At 52.8% G+C, this 17509-nt stretch overlaps 8 protein-coding genes and 1 non-coding gene across 9 annotated transcripts; 7 read left to right on the top strand and 2 right to left on the bottom strand.

Moving 5' to 3' along the window:
- Positions 1–574: 574 nt before the first annotated feature.
- Positions 575–2146, top strand: J4E92_007844 (uncharacterized protein; the record flags this gene model as incomplete). The annotated part of the gene is made up of 2 exons (XM_051499205.1): positions 575–784; positions 857–2146. The coding sequence occupies 2 exons, from the start codon at positions 575–577 to the stop codon at positions 2144–2146; spliced, it is 1500 nt and encodes a 499-aa protein (XP_051350454.1).
- Positions 2147–2636: 490 nt separating this feature from the next.
- J4E92_007843 (uncharacterized protein) lies at positions 2637–3917 on the top strand (the record flags this gene model as incomplete). The annotated part of the gene is made up of 1 exon (XM_051499204.1): positions 2637–3917. The coding sequence occupies one exon, from the start codon at positions 2637–2639 to the stop codon at positions 3915–3917; it is 1281 nt and encodes a 426-aa protein (XP_051350453.1).
- An 868-nt stretch (positions 3918–4785) lies between these two features.
- On the top strand, positions 4786–6561 carry J4E92_007842 (uncharacterized protein; the record flags this gene model as incomplete). The annotated part of the gene is made up of 4 exons (XM_051499203.1): positions 4786–4883; positions 4939–5657; positions 5707–6085; positions 6138–6561. The coding sequence occupies 4 exons, from the start codon at positions 4786–4788 to the stop codon at positions 6559–6561; spliced, it is 1620 nt and encodes a 539-aa protein (XP_051350452.1).
- A 1070-nt stretch (positions 6562–7631) lies between these two features.
- Positions 7632–9010, top strand: J4E92_007841 (uncharacterized protein; the record flags this gene model as incomplete). Its single annotated transcript, XM_051499202.1, has 4 exons — positions 7632–7746; positions 7834–8544; positions 8595–8908; positions 8960–9010. The coding sequence occupies 4 exons, from the start codon at positions 7632–7634 to the stop codon at positions 9008–9010; spliced, it is 1191 nt and encodes a 396-aa protein (XP_051350451.1).
- A 962-nt stretch (positions 9011–9972) lies between these two features.
- On the top strand, positions 9973–10577 carry J4E92_007840 (uncharacterized protein; the record flags this gene model as incomplete). The annotated part of the gene is made up of 2 exons (XM_051499201.1): positions 9973–10158; positions 10230–10577. The coding sequence occupies 2 exons, from the start codon at positions 9973–9975 to the stop codon at positions 10575–10577; spliced, it is 534 nt and encodes a 177-aa protein (XP_051350450.1).
- A 183-nt stretch (positions 10578–10760) lies between these two features.
- J4E92_007839 (uncharacterized protein) lies at positions 10761–11575 on the bottom strand (the record flags this gene model as incomplete). The annotated part of the gene is made up of 4 exons (XM_051499200.1): positions 10761–10897; positions 10984–11165; positions 11259–11332; positions 11393–11575. The coding sequence occupies 4 exons, from the start codon at positions 11573–11575 to the stop codon at positions 10761–10763; spliced, it is 576 nt and encodes a 191-aa protein (XP_051350449.1).
- Positions 11576–12289: 714 nt separating this feature from the next.
- J4E92_007838 (uncharacterized protein) lies at positions 12290–14317 on the top strand (the record flags this gene model as incomplete). The annotated part of the gene is made up of 2 exons (XM_051499199.1): positions 12290–12657; positions 12703–14317. 2 exons carry the CDS (start codon positions 12290–12292, stop codon positions 14315–14317), a joined length of 1983 nt encoding a protein of 660 aa, XP_051350448.1.
- Positions 14318–15393: 1076 nt separating this feature from the next.
- J4E92_007837 lies at positions 15394–15514 on the top strand. Its single transcript has one exon. It is a non-coding gene; the product is annotated as a tRNA-Thr (tRNA).
- A 964-nt stretch (positions 15515–16478) lies between these two features.
- On the bottom strand, positions 16479–17351 carry RPS1 (ribosomal 40S subunit protein S1B; the record flags this gene model as incomplete). The annotated part of the gene is made up of 3 exons (XM_051499198.1): positions 16479–16622; positions 16671–17172; positions 17230–17351. The coding sequence occupies 3 exons, from the start codon at positions 17349–17351 to the stop codon at positions 16479–16481; spliced, it is 768 nt and encodes a 255-aa protein (XP_051350447.1).
- Between the last annotated feature and the right edge of the window lie 158 nt (positions 17352–17509).

Raw genomic sequence — 17509 nt, 5'->3', positions numbered from 1 at the left:
CAACGCAGTTGAGTAACACAGTACATGATCGCAATGCAGGTGTATTTCCTAAACGCCCTTGTTTCACAGTATGCAGCAGTAGAGCTGCTGGACGGTTACTTCTACAATTCGCTGCTAAAACCTCCGTATGACAACGTCCTTCGTGTAGCCTCCTTCGATGCGGGAAATCATGCAAGATACGGAGGAACGTGGGTACGTTTGAGGGATACGTAGACAGATTCGGAGACGGCTTGATAAGCAGGATCTTGGTGAAGACCTCCGCGCTGTTGTCTTGCATCTTTGCGGGAACGTAGGGGGTATTCGAGAATCATCGAGCAGTGAACAGTGAATTTGAGCAAACACCTGAAAATTTTCGCACCGACCAATCTTCCTCAGCTTCAACACCATTCTCTTTACATCTGTCGGTGCTTGAACTTCCAAGATGTCTTCAGCTAAGCCATGGACACCTGACCGGCTAAAGAAGAATCTACCTCGCGCATCGCCATACCCAGAACCAAGAGCATACGCCGAAAAGAACTGGCCGAACTTTGAAATAGATATCAATTCTTCAAAGGAAACAACGATCGTCCGCCACATGAAGACCATCCGAGCGATCGCTGCCATAGCCGATCAGATTCGGTGGACCGCATCACAGATGAAGCCACAATTCTGGCCGAAGAAGCAGACTCCGGTTGCGCTACAGTTCTTGGAGTCGAACCTCCTGCAGTTGGAAATGATTTGTCACGAGCCACTGATGGCGATCCGTGAGAATATCCAAGAGAAATGGTCTGAGGTTCTTGAAGAGGTATGTTGCCAATAAGTTCTGAATCGCTATTATGTAGCACCTGAGCGCAGTCAAAAGCTAATTTCGGTACAGGAGTTCCAAGATGAGAACTGGATGCTGCCTCGAAAGGTCAGAGGAGTCGAATCCCCCATCGCATCCCCCACCGCACCCCACTCTCGCGCGGATCCTTCACCGTCAGCCGAAGATAAAGAGCAGAAGAACAAGGATGCGGAAGAGTCGTTCTTCAAGAGCGAGGCGTACAGTCTAGATCGGCAAGAGGCCATAATGGAAAACCAGGGTGAGCATGTCGACTACTTGAAAGCCACTGGAGACGAACAAGCATTCACCTGGCGTGACGCAATCAGATCTACGCTTCGGATCTATGATGCCGCCTATATGGAGGTCAGCCGCCACCATCGATTCATCGAGAAGATCGAGAAGATCAAGAAGAGCGAGGAGAGCGAGGAGAGCGCCCCTGCAGACTGGGCTTTAGATACTATGAAGGACATGAGCAAGCGGAGAGCTATCCCGACGCGATCGAACCAGGAGCTGCTCATAGAGCTTGCCCTTCCAGTCATCTTCAAGAGCCCCCCAAACACACAAACCGAAAAGCGAATGGCAGCCTGGAAGTCAGAGGCGGACGTAAAGAAAGCTCTCGACATACACCTAGGCCGGTTTGGAGACACCCGTCTCTGGATCAACGAATTCACTCAAAAGCTTGACGCTCCCAGCGCCGCTGAACCCGCTATGTTTTTCATATGTCAACACGCATACGCACCGAAGGCGGGACTGAAGCCGACCACAAAATGGATAGTCGGAGGCACCACGCCGCTAATCGGTTCCAACAAAACAATGAAGTGGCCCTGGGCACATGACGTGTACAAATCCATCAGGGAGCAAGGGCTCGGAAAAGATTGGGTTGCAAAAGTGAAAGCAGCCAACGACGCCCAATTTGACCGCGAGACAGAGCTGCTAAACGACCATCCTGGAGCAGAAATCGTATCTGTTCGACAACAGGTCTTGCTTGAACTGACTAAAGATGACAACCACAAAGCTCACGTCGCTCAAGTCAGCTGCCGCGGCCTGGCAATCAGCAAGACGCTCGAACCGACTTTCTGCTGCTACCGTTGTCAGTGTAACTACCAGTACAGTGTACTGAGCGACCACATGTCAGCGAACAACGAAGCTGCCCTGGAACATCTGGGCGAATACAACTGGGGAAGGAGGTGTTCGTGGTACCACCAGTGCGCTGAGGGACTGACAGCAGTTCAATGCCGTCAGTTTGATCAGCAACAGATGGCCAGCTCTACCCAGCAGAAGGGAAAAGCAAAAGGCTTACCACATAAGCTTTTGAAGAAGAAGAAGAGTACCATGGCATTCTAGTAGAAGATGCATCGGAAGGCGATTCATTGTCACAAGGCGCGGATATTGTAATCTAGCTCATAACTTGCAGCGCGAACTGCAGTTAGTCCGTAATACTCTCATAACTGTCTCTGTGTTACGTTGTGTACTCTACTTCACAGCCCAAGCTTGTATATTATGTAGTGAACGGTGTAAAGAATAACCGAGCACAGAAGTGCAAAGTTCCATCCTACATTCCCTCCTCTAGGCACCGAAAGCACATGACTGTACTTATCTCTGGCTGAGAATCTTAATTTTGCCTGCGAACCATGGTTGCGATACATCGGAGCCAAGGCTTACAATCGGCACGTGATAGTGAATGATATTACGTCATCCATGTATATATTAAGAGCGCACACGAACCCTGTCTACTCACCCACACAACTTTGTTCCCTCACCTTGAATTTCTCGCTTCGGAAGAACTATCAACACAACCGCAGCTGTACCTACTCCTCGAACTGTACCGCTCACCATGGCAACCCCGGATCAAGCTCAGAAGCAGAAGAGCAAGAAGATTGCGAAGAAGATCGCCAAACAGTACCAGAGCAAGGATTTCAAGTACCCAGAGACTTGGGATCCCAGCGACGCGAAGGATTTTCAGGCCATCCGAGAGAGGATGTTCGCGAAGAGAGAGAAGCTCCGATGGAAGGAAATGGACACCACCGCCTCTACCGACCCTAAGAACAATACCGGTGACAAAGGCAAGGCGCCCGTTGATAAGGAACCAGTACATCCTGACGACAAGTTTACCGATGAAGGCGACCTTCTAGAAGACGCCCTGCAGGACGCTGTGAAGCAAGAGCAGTTTTGGTTATGGGTACACAAAGAGGATGAGAAAATTCGGATGGCACCTAAAACGGCTGAGGACTACATCCGCGCTCTCTCCGAAACCAATTACGCGGACGACGCATCATTCAAAAAGCTGCGTCAACGACAGAGCGCATACTCCTACCCGTCTATCCCTATTGGGACTCACGAGGATTACCGTTACGCTGTGAGTCCATGCTTGGCAGTAATGGAACCTGACGATGCGATCGTCTTCTATGACGACCCACGCAAGTTCGCCAGGGAGGGAGTCATTGGAATCAACATACCATCTGGAAACAGAATCAAGTTCACGGATCTAAAAAAGGAGCACCGGTTCAGGCGGCAGGGCTCGGATGGTTCAGATGAGTCTTCCTTCAGTGACTCCAGTATCGAAAGTGTGGTACGAGGCAACGATCTCACTGGATTCGTATGCCTTCAAATTGGGCAGGTGCAAGCAGTCGCCGCGAAGCACCGGTCTGACGATGGCAAACTACCCTGGAAAGAGACGGACTGGGTCATGGTCGTTGTTATAGACGAAGATGGCAAGCCTGGTTCTGTCTGGCTGCTACAGGACTTCGAACCCATGATCGAAGATACGAACGACACCTACATCATCGAGCAGTCAGATACCAGTGGGTGGGGCTACTTCCAGCACGAGCTTGGAATGAGCTCGCAACCGCAGCAACGTGCAGGTGTAAAAATCGCGCACCGCGTTAGTGACCTGTCCGAGAACTTCCAGTGGACCATGGACGAATACTTTGCGACGAAGTACGAAATCGTGCGGGCAGTGATCGCGGTGCGTGATAGGGATAAGTCGCCAGTCATTGTCAGACAGCTCCGAGAGCCTAACGCAAAATACCCAATGGGCTGGAGTATGACCAGTAGTAGTACCGCAGACGGCTCAACGCCAGACATTTCGAGCCTGAACATTTGGGACAACAACTAGGGGATGGAAGATGCAAGATACTCTTCGAAGAGTGAGCAGGCGGGGTTTCCATGTGTGTTTTGGTCTTGAATTGGAGTCTTTAGGAGGCGGTGGTTTTCTTTGTTTCCTTTTGTTCGAGATTTCCTTTAGGTTACGAGTTTGTTTCTTGATTTCTTGCAATGCATGTCATAGAAAAGTCAATCAGTATGTTGCGAAACCTTGAATATTGTTGCGCCGTGAGAGGAGCTAGCTTGGAAGGAGCCTGCTCCCAGTAATCATCATTCTGACGCACATGCCGGATACACTGAATGAAGACACAGTTACAGCGAGCAAACGTACATGAAGATGCCAACATGCGAAGTTCGAGCAACAGCTCCACGACCATCGGTCGGTCCTAACTGCGCCGAACCAGATGTTCGGGGGTGCGCCACACGGCCCGCTCGGTCTAACGGTCTAGCTCCATCCAGCCGCCGTTTGGCCCTTTCCACGATCCCGACATCCGTAATCATCTCGACAAGCGACACGGCCAAGCCATGGAGCTGACGACGTCTCTCCTCCTTTGCACGTCTTGCCCTCCCCTCTTCAGACTAGACTCCTAGACACGAGACAAATACCAACTTCCATTCACTCCCTTGGAACTTCTCTTATTGCTTTTCCCACCTTCTTGTCATCTCATACGTGGATGCATTAAGCGCGTTTCTCTAATCGATACCTGGCCCGACCGAGTCCCTGCATAACGCGAACGTAATACGAAATCCTACCACACAATTCGGCTACCCAATGCGCCCTTCCACGTTTCCCTAACTACGCGAAGACCCCCGAGAGAAGCGCACGCGACTGCGCCCACGTTGCTGCCACGGTGCAAGGACGAGGACAGTCCTAGGGGAAGATGCCGTCTGTTGCGCAATGGCAGGGCACACCCTCAGTCAAGGGCTCGACTGAAAGCATACGCATGGCGTTGCTCACAGCCTCGCTCATCGGCTTGCAGTAAATCTCCGCTTCCCACGAGTTCTTCCTGCGCCCTGTACTAAACACCATGCAGGTTCACGTGGAATGTCGAAATGACATACTGCACACCCTACCTCCTCGAACTCGGGCTTACGAAATCGAAGATATCCCTCGTATGGGTCGCCGGCCCGCTTTCAGGTCTCATAATGCAGCCTATCGTCGGTGTCGTCGCGGATCGGTCTACCTCTCGCTGGGGCCGCCGGAGACCGTTCATGTTCTTTGGTACGATACTAGTAGCCATGTTCTTGCTGCTGCTGGGCTGGACGAAAGAGGTGGTTCGATACTTTATCAAAGACGAGGCTGCGGCTAAGAGCGCAACGATATACGTGGCGGTGTTTAGTATATACGGTATTGATTTCGCTATCAATGCTGTGCAGGGTAGTTGCAGAGGCCTGGTCGTCGATACGTTACCGATTGCGAAACAGCAAATGGGCAGTAGTTGGGCGAGTAGGATGGTGGCGGTCGGGAGTCTGATTGGGTACGGGGCGGGAGCGATTGATCTGAAGAATGTGTTTGGACCTATGTTGGGAGATACACAGTTCAAGCAGTTGACGGGTGTTGCGGCGTTGACGCTCTGCTTGGCGATTGGAACAACGAGTTGGGCTGTCACCGAGAGAGTGCTCATTAATGATGGGGCGGAGGAGGGCAAGGAGCTGGATCTCAAGCAAGTTCTCGGTACTATCGTGCACACTGCTTTGAATCTGCCTAGAAGTATCCAGGCTATCTGCACAGTCCAGTTCTGGGCTTGGATTGGTATGTCATTATTATATTGTTTCTGTGATCAAGAACTGACAGTGGCTAGGCTGGTTTCCTTTCCTCTTCTACAGCACCACGTGGGTTGGTGAAGTATACCTACGATACGACGCCCCAGCAGAAGTCAAAGCTGCGGGTGACCTCACAGGCAAAGTCGGCCGCATTGGTTCCATGGCCCCCATCGCCTTTTCCATCATTACATTTGTAATGTCTGTTCTCCTGCCTTTCTTCGTGCAGAGCCCAGAAGAAGACGAAAAAGGTCCTGGCTTCTCTCGCCCACCTAAGCAGTTGACGGGACTGGCGAAATACAAACCAAGCCTGCTTACCGCGTGGACAACTGCGCATTGTATCTTTGCAGGAAGCATGGTCATGGCACCTTTTGTGAGAAGTTTGAGGCACGCAACCATCATCATTGCTTGCTGTGGCGTGTGAGTAACCACCATCACCACATCACTCATTGAACCCAAGCTGACAACACAGATCATGGTCCGTCGCCTGCTGGGCCCCCTTCGCCTTCCTCGGCGTAGAAATCAACCGCCTCAACACTTCCTCCTCGCACTCCGCCCACCCAAAGCGCACCTCTATCGACCTTCCCGAAGCGCAATCCAACCTCGAAAAGGGCAGCGCGCCTTCCTCCAGCGGCGGAGCAAGCTCAGGGCAATACCTCGGCATCATGAACCTGTATACCACGCTGCCTCAGTTCATGGGCACAGGGATATCGTGGGTAGTGTTTTCCATCCTGGAGCCCGGGAAAAGCCCGGAGTTGAGCGAGGCGCCGCCAGAGGAACACCACAAGACGGATGGCCCGAATGCGATTGCGGTTTGTCTGTTCATTGGGGCTTGTTCGGCGTGTATGGCCGTTGTGGCTACGAGGAGGTTGGGGAGGATACAGGGAAGACTGTAGAAGCATCATTGCCATGTCCATGTCAAAAGGTTCAGTTCTTGCTTCACGATTGCAACTGCCGGAAATAGTGTGCTTGCACAGGCCGCTAGTCGCCAGTAGAGAACATGACTCTTGGTGACATCCACCCCCAACATGCTGCCTTCCGTGGTTGCCCAGGGGCGCTTTCCGCTTTTGAGTTTAGGCAAGCGCGATGGAGCCAGAGAGATTTTGCTAAGGGTTTGCTAAGGATTTTCCAGAGACCCGCTTTGTTCTAGAAGGCAGGTGTGGCTACTAATCGAAGCTGACGCTGATCGGACGTGTGTAGAGATCGTATTCGCTCCAGGGCGGCCGTGGCGGTATACAGCACCTCAGTGTAAGTACGGTGTGCGCAATAGTTCAATCGGGGCATTTTCCGGCCGGCTTTGGGCAAGTCGGAGGAAAAGGCTCGTCAACCAATGCAATGAAAAATATGCGCTCCCCATGTCCCCATGTCCCCATGTCCCCTCTCCCAGTACCGGCGGGCAAGGTCGGCCGTGGCCACGGTGCAGGGCAGTCGACGTGGTAGACTACTGCGCGCACAAGCAAGTGAGGTATCGCCGCCAGATAAACTTGAATCGCCCGTCTACAGTGTCGGAGAGATGCAAGGCAGGGCACACGTGCCACGCCTCTGCCCAAAAGACGGTCAAGGTACAAATAGACACGCCGCCCGCCTCTCCCTCGCGCACTGCATCTCTCCCCGTCCACGGCAGCGTCGATAGTCCTGTGTGGTCGCAGAGGCCTTGTTTGTTGCCGTCTCGCAGTGTCCGGTTGGAATTCGCACTAGGCGTGACTAGTGCCGTAGAGGGGCGACCTTGCCTTGCCCAGCGCCTGTTCTTCTCGCTCAGCCCGCCGAACAATTCTGCGGCTCACCCACAACATCCACCTTTTGCACCCCAACTCGCCACTCGCAGTCCGACATCACTCATTTGCCAAGATGTCTGAGCCGATCCGCAATAAGAAGATGGACTCCATCTCCGCCCCGTAAGTCGCTTCCCTCCCCTCCGCCACACAATTTTGGCCTCGCCCAAACACCACCACCACACACCCCCAACATGGACGTACCCCATTCTAACGTGCGCCCTGCCAGCACCCCCCAGAACACACCCGCCAATGCCGCGCCCATATCGTCGCGCGCCCAGCAGCCCGGCGTCAGCAGCATCAAGGAAGGTACGTCGCACTCTGCCACGCTCCTGCCCCTCCAACCCCGCCTTGTATTCTCGTCAAGGCCTTGACCGCTAACTCGCTTTTCCGCAGAGGAACTAGAGCGCACTGCCGCCGGTCTCTTCGCCGCCAACCCCGCCCTCGTCGCCATGATGCAGAACAAGCTCGGCTCGCTCGTCGGCCGCTCCAGCGGCTACATTGAGTCGCTGCCTGCCTCGGTCCGCCGCCGTGTTGCCGGCCTCAAGGGTGTCCAGAAGGAGCACTCCAAGCTCGAGGCCGAGTTCCAAGAGGAGGTCCTGCAGCTCGAGAAGAAGTACTTCGCCAAGTTCACACCGCTATACCAGACCCGTGCCAAGATCGTCAACGGCGCCGAGGAGCCCTCAGAAGACCGCGTCAAGGTCGGCGAGCAGGTAGACGAGGACGACGAGGATGAGGACCAGCCCGAGGCTGAGCTCAACAAGGACGAGGGCAAGGACGTCAAGGGTATCCCAGAGTTCTGGCTCAGCGCCATGAAGAACCAGATCTCGCTCGCCGAGATGATCACAGACCGCGACGAGGCTGCTCTCAAGCACCTGACCGACATCCGCATGGAGTACCTCGACCGCCCCGGTTTCCGCCTTATCTTCGAATTCGAGGAGAACGAGTTCTTCACCAACAAGACCATCACCAAGACCTACTTCTACCAGGAGGAGAACGGCTACGGCGGCGACTTCATCTACGACCACGCCGAGGGTGACAAGGTCGACTGGAAGGCCGGCAAGGACCTGACCGTCCGCATCGAGAGCAAGAAGCAGAGGAACAAGAGTGAGCATCTTGACATCTGTCGGTATTTGACCACCAACTAACTTTCTCAGACACCAAGCAGACCCGCGTCGTTAAGAAGACCGTGCCTACAGAGTCGTTCTTCAACTTCTTCGACCCACCCAAGCCCCCACAAGACGACGACGACGCCACCTCCGATATCGAGGAGCGTCTCGAACTCGACTACCAGCTCGGTGAGGACATCAAGGAAAAGCTCATCCCCCGCGCCATTGACTGGTTCACCGGCGAGGCCCTTCAGTACGAGAACATTGAGGACTTCGACGAGGGCGAGTTTGAAGACGAGGATGATGAGGATGAGGACGAGCTCAGCGATGACCGCGACGAGGAGGAGGAGTCAGACGACGAGGTAAGCAGTCCAAGTCACTCTACAGAATACAGCCATCTAACGCAGTATCAGAACGACGGCACAAAACCAAAGCAGGAGGCTGCTGAGTGCAAGCAGAGCTAAATGCTGCACCAAAAACTCTCGCATTCCCCAGATCACAATATCCCCAGTCGTTTTGAGCGGCATGTTCGGTCCAGGCTAGCCTCCCAGTCGCCTTCCATCACACTGAGATGTCTTTTAAACGACTCTCTGCGTCCGATATTTCACTTCACGATTTCTTACTCGGCGTAATACTGCATCAAAAGAGTTCAGGGGTGTTCGTTCGGCAATGGTTGGTTGGAGCTCTCTCTGGACTAGATATCTTAAGAACTACTCAGTTCTCCCCCTCCCCCCACCACTTCTTCCCGCCCCTCCAGACATTTGCTCGAATAGGTTACTGGATTCTTGCCACCAACGATCACTAGCATCTAAGGCGTTGTCTAGGTGGGGTTTTGCAGCATGTTTCCTTGGGTCAGGCATGTCATGTTTACGAGGTTTTTTAGACGGCGTAAATAGTCTTGAGCGCATGTCACGGGTCAATGAAAGAAAAGTTTGAAGCCTCACTTTTGGGTAGTAGTCAGCGTGACCTGTATGATTTAGATGTGATGCTCAACCTCGGTAGGATTATGCGATAACGGTCGCCTCACCTCGCTATCTAGCCTACCACGTCTCACTTTCAAGAGCTGGCGTATATGCTTTGCTTGTCTACATATCCTTGCACTCAGCGTCATACCTGAGATGTCGTGCGTGTGCTTGCCTTGGGGGTCCATGTCAAGATGCGTAGTGCGGGGTGGTGGGGGTTATGCCGGGTGAAGTTCGGGCGTCGAAAAATAATTCTGGAATGCGACATCATCGGACGCGCCAGAGGACTTACCACACTATACCTCTCTGACGCCTCAAACACCTCTCCAATTACCGCCTAAATCGTATCCGCTACCTGAAAATCGGATATACTCGGCTATCCTATACATCGCCGCCCACGCAACCCCCGATACCCTACGCGATTCCTCCACGCGACCGACTCTGCGACGAGCCTCCACAACACCATGGCGCGCCAAAACCCCAACATCGTTATTACGGGCACACCTGGAGTAGGAAAGACAACACATGCAGAGCAATTAGCGCAAGCAACAGGATTCCAGCACATCTCGGTGAACCAAATAGTAAAAGACGAAGGATACCACGAGGGCAAAGACGAAGAAACAGGAAGTTGGATTGTAGACGAAGACAAAGTACGCATAGCCACTAGCCACCCCATCCCAGCCAAACCCTCCGAACCACATCACTAACCCCACCCCTTTAGTTGCTCGACCACCTAGAATCCCTCTCCCTCGCCGACAAAGGCGGCTATATCCTCGACTGGCACGCGTGCGACCTCTTCCCCGAGCGCTGGATCGACCTCGTCATCGTGCTGCGCTGCGACTCGACGTTACTATATGACCGTCTTACCGCGCGCGGCTACAAGGGGAAGAAGCTGGAGGAGAACATGGATAGTGAGATTATGCAGGTGTTGCTTGATGAGGCGAGGGAGAGCTATAAAGAGGAGATTGTGGTGGAACTCAAGAGCGAGAGTAATGAGGATGTGGAGGGGAATCTGGAGAGGGTGGAAAGGTGGGTTGAGCAGTGGAGGAGGGATAGGCGGGAGGAGTAGGGATTGGGCGGAAGATGGGTGGGTGGGGACTGAGAATGGACGGATGGGTGGGATATTTGTGATGCGCTATGTGTTATGATACCAATATGGCATTTATGGGATGATGATAGTGGGTGTGGTGGCTTCATGCACCGCCTGATACTCTCCATTGAGAAGTATGAGCGCAATAATGATTATTGAGCTCTACGCCCCAGTCTTCTGACTTGCCAACCATTCCTTCAACTTATCCAGCGCCTTCGCTCGATGGCTAATCTTGTTCTTCTCGCTCTTGTCCATTTCAGCGTATGTCTGACCTTCGTACTCAAAGCATGAGTCCCAACCTACGTACACACTATTAGCCTCTTCCTATCTCGATTACACAACCCTCCAACACACTTGAAGGTAAAGGCGCGATTTGCTGACTTACCGAAGACGGTAGATCCCCGACTTTCCACCAACTTCCCGTCGGTACGGCCTTGGAAGAGAATGGCTTCGTGTCCGGGGCCTTCGCAGTACCCGAATGTGCATACGGCTTGGGCGGATTTGTCGTCGAAGCCTGATAGCATTTTGTGTAGGTTGGGGGCGCCTAGAGAAAGCATGAACCATTTGCTAAGGGAGGGAGGTTAGATGGGTAGGTTTCGAAGGGGAAGAAGCAGATGGGAAAGATTAGGTGACATGAGATAAGGGAGGATATGGGCGTACATATAAGGGCCAGGCAGGTCATTCATGGCTTTGAAGCAGAGACATGTGTCTTCTACTAGGACGGGACCTTGTACCTATAATCAATCACACTGTCAGTACTTGTAGAAGACTTTCTCTTTGGCACCATGACTTACGGCCTCGGCTGCTCTCCGTGCTTTGTCTCTTGTGACTTCCTCAACTGTGCCTTGGATTTCGACCAAATCGACATTTTGGTTGCGGAGCTCGATGACGCCGGAGAGGATGGCTTGGACTTCCGCAAGCTTGTTTTTGTTGCCCGTTATGAAGTTTAGGGTGGTGGGGATGCGGGAGGATGCCATCTTTGTGATTTTGGAAGTGGAGGTTGGGAGGGCTTGGAGTTTGATGAACTCTAGCAGACTTTGTCAGCTTGGACTTATCTCGCAACTATACACAAAGTCTTGTATATACCTATTGAAGTTCAACGCAGGTTTGAACGACTGGAGCAGAATTAGTCATTTTGCAAATGGAAAGGGCGCTGATGGAAAGAGCGGTATCGACTCGGCCGACAAAGGGCGTGCAATGCCACACTTCAGACCAGCTAGAGGGCTGAGCAACGTACATTGTCAGTGCTGATAACTAAGCACTCGTCTTACACCGCGATGTTGCAAAATCTCTGTCTAACGGCATCGTGATAGGGCTGAGGGGTCCTTCAATAAGCGAGCTAAGCAGGGATCAACGGTCTAGTGCCTGCATTGAATGTTACCGTGGCCTACAGAACATCACGTTCAGCCGCATCAAATCACACCCTGCAAGGTTCCCGAGTCCCTCAAAACGGTTATCGCCGTCTTTATCGACTGTTTGCGACTTCAAAGCCCTGAGCTCGCCGAGCAAGAGCCTCATGGGGTGAGGCTGGGGACATCATTCGATTCTTATTCACGACTTCACCGCGCCCGACACTCCCTCTGCAGTTGTCCGCACGACCTCACCGGACTCTGGACATTTTCCGTTTTCGTCATTCGGGGTAGAGTCATCGCCGAGCACGGCCCTGGACTGTTGGTTTCGTCACCGCCAGTATGGGTTCCCTCAGGACTCTGTTCCTGAGCGTGTATGCCTCGAACAGCGTTATAAGGACGTTGTTTCTGCCGTTATGCTACACCACACTATTCAGCCCGTTCATACTCGCTCTAGCCTGGTACTTTGGATTCGGTCAAACTTTGCAAAACTCTATACCTGAAGACTTTTCCTGGTTCGATCTGCTACCTGCATTTGCAATTTCAGCAGTCTTCGTGTTGCTACCGACTAGACTACTTTCAAGTCCAGGAAAAGTTACCAAAAGCCAAGATGGGAAGAGACGGGTACAATCGCTGCCATACTGGATACCCGGGGTACGCCACCTCTCGAGCATCACATTTGGAGGCGAGGAGTGGTTAGCCAGCATTCGGTAGGTGTGCTCATAGCGTACGTGGACTTATCTGACCGAAGACAGTGACTCTGCAACCGCAAGCATAGTGGCGTACAAAGCTGCTGGAACCAAACACAACGTCTTATTATCGGAACCCCTACTTGACCAGCTCTACAACAACTGGAACAACCTGGAGCTGACAGACAACAACCAACCAGCTATCCTCCGAAACGCCTTCAGCCTACCGAAAGCCATGGAAAGTCATTATCTCGAGCTGCAAAATGAGATCAACCAGGTTGTCAAAACGGAACTGTACGACGAAGCAGCCAGAGACAATTTGATTAAAGCATCGCTGCGCATCTTGACCGAATCGCTTCCGGATCTCGTCACATTCAACTCATCGATCGTCGATCAAATGCAATGGGAGCGTGTCTCAAATGTGGAACTTACGGACGGAACCTCGGAAGCCGAATGCGATCTCTTCACACTTCTCAACGAATTCTGCTGCAATGCTATTCTACCCCCAATCGTCGGAGCACAGTTTACAGAGTCCTACCAACTCCTTGCCACCGATCTGGCGAGCTGCAACGAACGATTTTGGGCTCTCGCGCTTGGATTGCCGCGGCTAGCACCTATCCAGGGCTTACCGGGAGCAGCTCTTGCACGAAAGAGATTGCTCAGGAACTTTGCAAAGCAATTTGAAGACTTGTCAAATCCACCAGTGAGGAGGGTGCCAGACGACGACGAGAGCGTGAGCGGGGAAGAAGACACAGACGCCGATGTAGTTACACCGCTCATGAAGCTGAACGAGCTCTTCACCAAGCATGAACTTCCAGCGGAACTACGAGCTTCGATCGGGCTTCACGTAGTGCACGATATCTACTCAGAGGTCATGCCGATCGTATTCTGGACGGCCGTGCACATTTACTCGTCATCCAAGGCGGAAGGTGCGAAGGCTCCACAAGATTCGCCTCTTGAGAGGATCAAAGCAGAATCCAAAGCATGGGCTCAAGCCATACAACCTCCATCGATACACCCATCCTTCCCAGCACCGCCAGAGATACGCTACGGGTCAGTGAAGGAAGTGCTTACACCGACCTCGCTACCTTGTCTTCGCTCATGTATCAACGAAGCTCGGCGACTATACAACTGCTCTATCAGCACATATAAAGTCCAGAAATCACTTCATTTGAAAGATGACACGGAGCAATGGGAGCTAGAAGCAGGCTCGTACGTCGACATGGGCCTCTCTCGATCTCTCATAAACTCATCACCAACACATCACATCTCACCACGAACCTTCAAGCCCGACCGTTTCGTGAATACTCCAGCGTCATCATCCATCGTTTCGGCCACCGATATCTCGCAATTCTACAAAACCAACCTCATCATCTCTATCATGTCCGGCATCACCCAACTCTGGGAAATTTCACCTGCGCCAAAGAAGAGCTTCTTCGACCACATCCAAGAAGCAGGGAACGAAGCGTCATTCGGTGCCGAGGCGCCTACTGCAGAGCAGAAAGCCGCTAAAGAGGAAGCGAGCAGGGAGAAAGAAGATGCCAAGCGGAAGGACGCCAAGTGGGTGCTTCCCAAAGCGGTTGATGGAGCGGGAATAAAGGTTCCCAAGGGAGACATCCGGGTCAGGATACGGAGAAGGGAAGGGTTGCCTGCTAGCAAGGTTGTGCGGAGGATTGGTTAGCGTTGATACTGGGGCTCTCACCGGAGCCAACGTGCGTGCATGACGAGCACCGGTTGTACATACTAGCCGCGTAATACACACATCGGTATCCAGAGAACTCTATGGTATGGAAGGCTTTGCGGAGCCGCGATAGTATATGCCCGTAAGTATTGACGGTGGCACGGGCCGGTCAGACAACAACGACATGTATCGGACCGTGAAGTGCGTACAGTCAGAGCCGACAAGTAAGCAAGCAAGCATCCAGGTAGCAACCACGACCCACGATCACCATCGACGATGAGAACCACTCTATCCCACTCATGCAGCGCCTATGCAATCCACCTAGTCTGACACTCTCACCCCAGCCCAACCCAACATCTCCACCCACTACTCCACATCCCTCCCCAAACTCTCCACCCTCCCTAACCCACCTACCTACGATCGATCCCGATGCCCATACTCCCGTACCTGCACGCGTTCGCTGTCGCGAAACAACGCTGGCTGACGTCTCCCCACCTCTCGTCAAAGTAGCGGTGAAGGCACATTTCTACGATTGAACCAACCTCGGAAACCTGAATCAGCAACCACAAACTTGTCCTCTTACCCGCTTCCGCGCCAACTACGCGAAGTACAAGACTGCGCAAGGCCACATCATCTCATAATGATCAGCGCAGCCTTGGAAGTCGAGACGCTTCGATTTTGCGTCGTATGTAGGTCATTCGTATTGATTGTCGCATTGGCATTGGTGTTTTGCACACCGCAGAATTGAGGTTCGGAAAGGTCCGCTTCGGCGTGACACTGTTTATCAGAGTTTGGGTTGCAGATCGAAGTTTATGGGATGGGGGTTGTGAGATGGTTAGAGGTACATCGGAGGGAGGGTTAGTCGGATGCTGTCGTGGTGGTCGGACGTGCAGGGACGTTCGCCGGCGAATGGTCGTCCGACCTCGCTTATTTCGTGTGACGCGTGAGGCCCCGCCCCACACAGACGCAAGCTTCATTTGAATTGACTGCGGGCCGCTGATCAGTTCTCGCAATCAATGGTCATTATTAATTGTTTAGTTTCTCATCACTTCATCAATCAGCACAAGATGCTCACAGCCTTCCTAGCTCAGTGGTAGAGCGCGTCACTAGTAACGCTAGATCCAACTTGGATCGAGCTAGTCCCGAGAGGGACGTCACGTGATGACGAGGTCGTCAGTTCAATTCTGGCGGAAGGCACTTCCTTCTTTTTGCCAAAATAATTTCTTTTTCTGGGCTAGAATGCATGCAAAGAGCGCGTAGAAGTGGCTGCAGAGGTGCGGAAAAGTGTGTGCGTACACAGCGTGCGGTAGCCGCATCTTTCCAGACCTAGGCTTATGCTCTTCCCACAACACCACCCACTCGCAGTGCGCGTGAACATGCTCACTTAAAGCCACTTGTCTTTTTACTTATCCCGACAGCAGGGTTGCGATCGTGAACTTAAACAAAAGTTAACTGTGTGCAGATCATAGTCGCGCGAAAGCCCCTTCTACGTCGCTCTTTCCAGATACCTCTGCATCCCCACAACACCACTCTCTATTTTGTACACACTTGCATTGCGCATAAACATGCTCACTTGAAGCTACATTCCTTTTTGCTCATCCCAACAGCAGGGTTTCGATCGTGTACGCAAACGAAAGTGTCGGGCACAGGCGGAAGTCACTTCTGGGTCGCTCTTTCTAAACCTTGGAAATCTACACCCCTTTCTAACCTTACAATCGCACTAATCGACCTACTGCTACATGCTTGTACTACTCATAACATATGTTCACTTGGACTCGCTACCTTCACGACGGCCCTTGCCTAGCAATACCTAATTCCAAGAGGGCAACAGCGCACGCACCATCGGCATGAACACGATCGTCACAAATCCCTCTCTCTTCGACAATCTAGTCTTACATCATCGCACCATGTCACAACAATGCCCAGTCACATCATTGCACAGTACTGAATTGGAACTCATCAATGTCATTTCCATGATACTTTTCCCGCATGACCTGTTAACACCAGATGCGGATCGTACCCCATGCACGCCATCACTGCCGCGGGATCGCATCAAGGGCATGTTTATCTTTCATTGTAAACACAAACACCTTTGGAATGCCGATATCATGCCGCGGTAAGTTGAAAAGACCCAAGAACCCCTTGCCTATCCAACAAGACCTTATACCTCTTCAAGGACGGTCTCCTTGAACTCGCGCTCGACCTTCTGGCCAGAGTCGTCCTGGCTTGACTCGCCGTGGAGACCGAGGAGGGCACCAAGGTCGAACTTGGGCGCCTTGAGGAGCTTGACCTTTCGGACGTGGACCTGTGCCATGTTAGCCTGTCATCCTCCATTGTCCGTGCAACCACATACGTTCTGGAGGGGGTAGATGCCCTGGGTGGCCTTCTCGATCTCGCGACCGATGACCTCGGGGATGAGCTTCTGGGTGAGCTGGGCGAGGGTGCACGAGCTGGCGTCGCGGGCCATGATCTCAACCATCTTCTTGCGGATGGCCCTGATCTGGGACGACTGGGCGTATGTGGTCTTCTTGACCTGGTTCGGTCGGCGCTTGGTGAAGGCGATGCAGAAGAGGCGGAGGAGGTAGTCGTCGGTGGTCTTGACAACGACGTTGGCCTCGATGAGGGTTTGCCACTTGCGGACGAGGGAGCGGAGCTTGTCGGAGGTGAAGTCGAGACCGTGGAAGTTGGTCAGGCAGTTCTTGCCCTGGACCTCGTCGACGCGGAGCTTGACCTTGCGGAACGCGTGGTCCTCATCCTTCTGGAGATCGGCGAGCGAGACCTCGAATATCCGGCCCTTCAGAGCGTCGTTGGCGTTCTTGAGACCGGTGGTGCGGTTGACGAGGGTCTTTCCGACACTGCAGAGAGCGAAGAGTAAGCATAGAGTCCCCGTGTGGAGCAGCGGGAATTCTTACTCTCGGACGGCGAAAGTTCCTGGCGCCTTGATGTTGTACCAGTCCTTCTTCGCGAAGGTGTCGGTCTTCTTCTTGAGACCCTTCTTTCCCTTTGAAAGACGCTTGTTCTTGCCGACAGCCATGATTGCGAGTCTTGTTGTCGGTCGTGGAAGGGTGGTTGTCGCTGTCGATGTCGGAGACTGAGAACTCGCAAATTGGTGGTGTTCGAAATCGCTTAAGCGAGGCCAGTAGCGCCGCGCATCACGTGTGCCAAGCCCAAAATCGAGTGCGGCAATCAACT

This window comes from Alternaria infectoria, assembly GCF_024043175.1.
Source record: "Alternaria infectoria strain BMP 0036 chromosome Unknown scaffold_14, whole genome shotgun sequence".
In the NCBI taxonomy this organism is placed as follows: domain Eukaryota; kingdom Fungi; phylum Ascomycota; class Dothideomycetes; order Pleosporales; family Pleosporaceae; genus Alternaria; species Alternaria infectoria.
This window is presented reverse-complemented; position numbering and strand designations above follow the sequence as displayed.